Here is a 4,142-nt window from a genome sequence, read left to right on the forward strand (position 1 = left end):
ATCTTCAAGAGGAGACTGGATAGGCACCTGGCTGGGGTCTTATGACGCCTGCCACCCCCAGTGCTCCTTCCTGCCCGTGGCAGGGGGTCGGACTCGACAGTCTGTCTAGGTCCCTTCCCACTCATTGATTCTTTGATTCTGAGAGTCAAACTAGCCTCTCTTTCTTGCATGTTGTCAGCAACCATGGAGTCTGTTAGAAGGCCAGAAAACATTCCTGGCTGTATCTTGCGCTTAACCTCATTTAAGTTTGCATGAATCTTAAGGATTTGATATGGACACAGAGGAAAGGGGAAGTCATTCTATCCAACCTTATGATAGCACACTTTTAAAATGACTGTGGTTTGGAGGGATAAGTATTCCCTGTTTATGAAGTGAGGAGCCTTAAAATTTGTAAGTGGATGGTAGCAGAAGAAGAGTTGGGGAAGCTGGAGCTAAACACTTAAAGTGAGTTAATTGTACCTGGGTAGATGAGTAGGTGATAGTGATATTTCTTGGTAGGCAATGGTCTCTTTATGCTGATGCATTTGTTCACATTTCCAGTTGACTGCCAGTGAAGAGGAGTTCTTACGGACGTATGCAGGTGTAGTGAATAGCCAACTTAGCCAACTTCCTCAACACTCTATTGATCAGGGTAAGTACCATGGCAGGGTGAGAAGGGAGTGACTGCCTAGTACCTCTGGCTTATACATTTGTTCCTGTATAATCAGTTTTCCCAATCTGCAGGAGTCTTTCAACCAGCAATATGGGTAAGGAGAACATCTTTTTAAAAGGAAAATGACTGTAAAAACTGGAGATACTGGCAAAGTGATTTGGCAAAGATGTACTGTCAGAAGTAGTTTTAATTTACTTTTTAAATTATCAAAATTTAATTTGACTCTGTCTGTCTGTAAGACACTCTTGTTGCATGTGTATCTTTACCAAAAAAAAAAAATTTGACAAGTGCAAAGATCCGGCCAGAAGAAAAAGAAGGTAATTTTGCAGGTCTTTCTCTCGGTGGCTGAAGAATGTCATTCAGCTTGGACTCAAGATACTGTCCCTTCTTCAAATTGATCTGAACTTTGGCAGTGCCTTATCCATAGAAAACTGGAATTGTATAATCCTTTGGCATGTCTTTTAGGCTTAAAAGAGAAAGGTGAATGATATTTGGTAGGATGGAGAGATCCTCTATATTCGGCTTACTTGTTATGAAGTTGGTCTTGGTCTTCTTTTCAGGATGGATTTGCTTGCCTTCTGCCAATTGGGCAAGATGCTGAGTGTAAAATAATTTTATGTTCCAATATTTAGTGAATAACATTTCACCTAGTTCCTTCTTGTGAAGAGGAAACGTACACAGTTCATGTCTTCACCTAAACTGGGGATGAGCTTTACTGTGGTTGCATTTCAGTGGTGGGTGGAGTAGATTATAGAAGTACGTAGAATCCGTTAGGACAGCATGTGCTTTGTCAAACAGCATGGCTCATCATCATCACTGCTTGAAATACTGAAGGCCAAATTCTGTCAACTGACTTCATGCATATAACTTCCCGGTACCTTACTGTAACTGAGTAGGGCCTGATTGTTTGTTTGTATAAGGTCACTCCTGCAGTCCCTTCAAACCCTTAATGACAGTTGAAGTTCAGGCATGTAAATAGTGTTTACCACTCAAACTTCATTTACCTCCTGTAGTGTAGCTCATCTGCTTGGGCAGATGGTGAGCTGGTTTTTTGTCACTGTCTTTATCACCAAGAAAATCTTTGGTTATTGATACGTGCACATGGACAAGTCACTGTGAGACTAAATTCACTCGCTAGTTAGCTTGTCTCAGCCGTTCTGCAGCAGCTGGTCCGTGTGCACATTCTCACCACTGGTAAATGCAGCATAACTTTCCCTTCGATGAAAGAATGTAGCTCCTAGGGATTTACCATTTGGTTAAGTGCATTGGGCTGTTGCAAAGGAGTGACTGCATGGAAAGTCCTGGATCTGTACCTTGCAGTAGTTCTCTCATATGCTCGTGTTCTAGGTTGTAGGTGTCAGAGTGCACAAAGTGTAATGTGCCTTTCTGGAAAGGGAGAAGGGGTAAGTTTCCTGGCAGAAGGTAGCTCTACTCCTCTGTTCACTGCTGTTCTTAAAGACGTGCAAGCACGTAATGAGTTGCCTTCTCTCATTGACCATTTTACTTTTCTCAAGGTCACTATGGACAGATTTCTCGGGTGGTAATGGTTTTGCAAAAAATATTAATCCATTAAGGTAAAGTGTGCCAAGCAGTTAAGGCCCATAATAGCCTTATAGTTAGTCACCAAAAAAAAAATAAAAAAAATAATGGGTAGTCACCAAAAAAAAAAAAAGCTCGCTATGAATGGGAATAGCTCATGGAGCTACCTTTGTTTGAGGGGGCTAGGGGGAACCTGGCTGACTGGAATCAAACAGTGGTGAAAAGCAAATTGCCCTTTCAATGTTGGTAACCTAAGCTGTATCATTGTAAGTGAGTTGTCTGAGATGGGCTTTATACAATGAGGCTAAGGCCTCTATTTTGGTAATACCTGTTAATTTTTCATTATTTTTGTGTGAATAATGCTTTAACAGGTCCAATGGTAAGATGAATAATTTTAATATTTTGACTTGTTAACTAACTGACTATGTATAACCTCGTATTTAGAAAAGAGCATGAGCTGCGAGGCGTGTGTTTTCTCTGTATTCTCTCTGTTTGGGCATGTTGTAACAGAAAATAAAAGAGGGAAAGGTGAAGATAAATTCCTAATCATGCAGTGGATTCCTACTGCTTGTGATGTTTTAATTAATACACCTGCAGGCAGCTGTTTGATTGCTCTGAAGCAAGAACTAACACAGAATAAACTGGCATCACATTCCTCCCACCCCCTCTTATCTCATTTAACCCAAATGTGTACAAGGAATGGCATGTCAGCCTAATGGACTCTTACACTGACAGTAGTTCAGCACTAGGAGAACCAGGCTGAAGTTAAAGCAGAGCCATATGAGGGATTTACGCTCATCTGAGGTTTCATATTATATTTCTCTACCTTGTGTAGCAAGACCTTACTGGAGCATAAATAGGGCCCAAATCGGTGTGACAATCCATGAAATAACTTCATGGTTGGAGTTGTTTAATGCCCATAGTGCATAATGATTCAATGAAAGTTTATAGCTTATGCTACACTCTCACTATGCATCCAGCAAGAACTTTAAGATATGACGTTGTTGGAGAGGGGTGCATTGCCACAAAATTTCCAGGTTTGCTTTGGTACCCTGTGAACCAAGGGTCAGCAGCGTTTTTGGGCAGAGTGCCAAAAACACCCACAACCTCAACTTGTAAGATGTTGGTGTGCCAGGGGCGGATGGCGGAGGAGCCAGGAGGGGCCTGATGGTTGATGTGGCAGTGCAGTCCCATCCCCTTCCCTGCCGTCTACTCCGAGGCACGTGTACCAAGCAAAACGCTTTCACATGCCACGCTCTGGTACCTGTGCCGGGGGTTGCCTGCCCCTGCTATAAACTATTTCTTACGCTGTTTTTATCAGGTAATGCATTGTGTGATCTACTTTGGATCATCAGATTTGTTTTATTTTTTGGGTACTCATGTGATAGAAATGAAGCAGGGCTTGGTCATTTCTTACATCTTCATGGTAAACAATTATCTGGTACAGTTTTAATTTAGAGATCCTAATTTCTACATTTGTCTTTTATCTGGCTTCCTTTTTTCCCTTCGGATGTGCGTCGTACCCTCTCAGATTCATATGAGTTTTTGAGATTAATGGGGAAACTGTTTAAAGAGCTGAGAACGAAGCTGAGCATGGGTTTTAAAAAAAGTGCAAGTCATTTAGAAAACGATTCTACTTGCAGCATGCACAGGCTTACCCTTCAGTTTAAATTTTCATGATCATTCTTTGCTCTCCTGGGAGACTGATGCAAATAATCATAGGAAATATTTGTGCAGCTTGGCCAAGAGCAACTAAACTTTTCTGCCTGTCAAGCAAAAATGCATTTTTTTTCAAAAACTTTAGGAAGCTGATGTAATATTTCTTAACTGAATACGGCTGAAGAGACCTAGCCTTGTACAAGTGAGACTTCTCTGCTTTATCTCCCTAACCGGTTATGCCTCTGTACAGTCTCTATGTAGAAGTATTCTGAGTGACTTGTCCATGGAGGGT

At 41.4% G+C, this 4,142-nt stretch overlaps 1 protein-coding gene across 1 annotated transcript in view; it reads left to right on the forward strand.

Moving 5' to 3' along the window:
* CTNNBIP1 (catenin beta interacting protein 1) overlaps window positions 1–4,142 on the forward strand; it is a 49,639-nt gene that overhangs the window by 8,334 nt on the left and 37,163 nt on the right. The window contains exon 3 of the mRNA XM_019511769.1: window positions 541–631. Within this exon, the coding sequence (XP_019367314.1) occupies window positions 541–631 (91 nt within the window). The remainder of the gene's footprint in view (window positions 1–540; window positions 632–4,142) is intronic.

Source organism: Gavialis gangeticus, unplaced genomic scaffold (assembly GCF_001723915.1).
Source record: "Gavialis gangeticus isolate Ggan-Ray unplaced genomic scaffold, GavGan_comp1, whole genome shotgun sequence".
NCBI lineage: Eukaryota > Metazoa > Chordata > Crocodylia > Gavialidae > Gavialis > Gavialis gangeticus.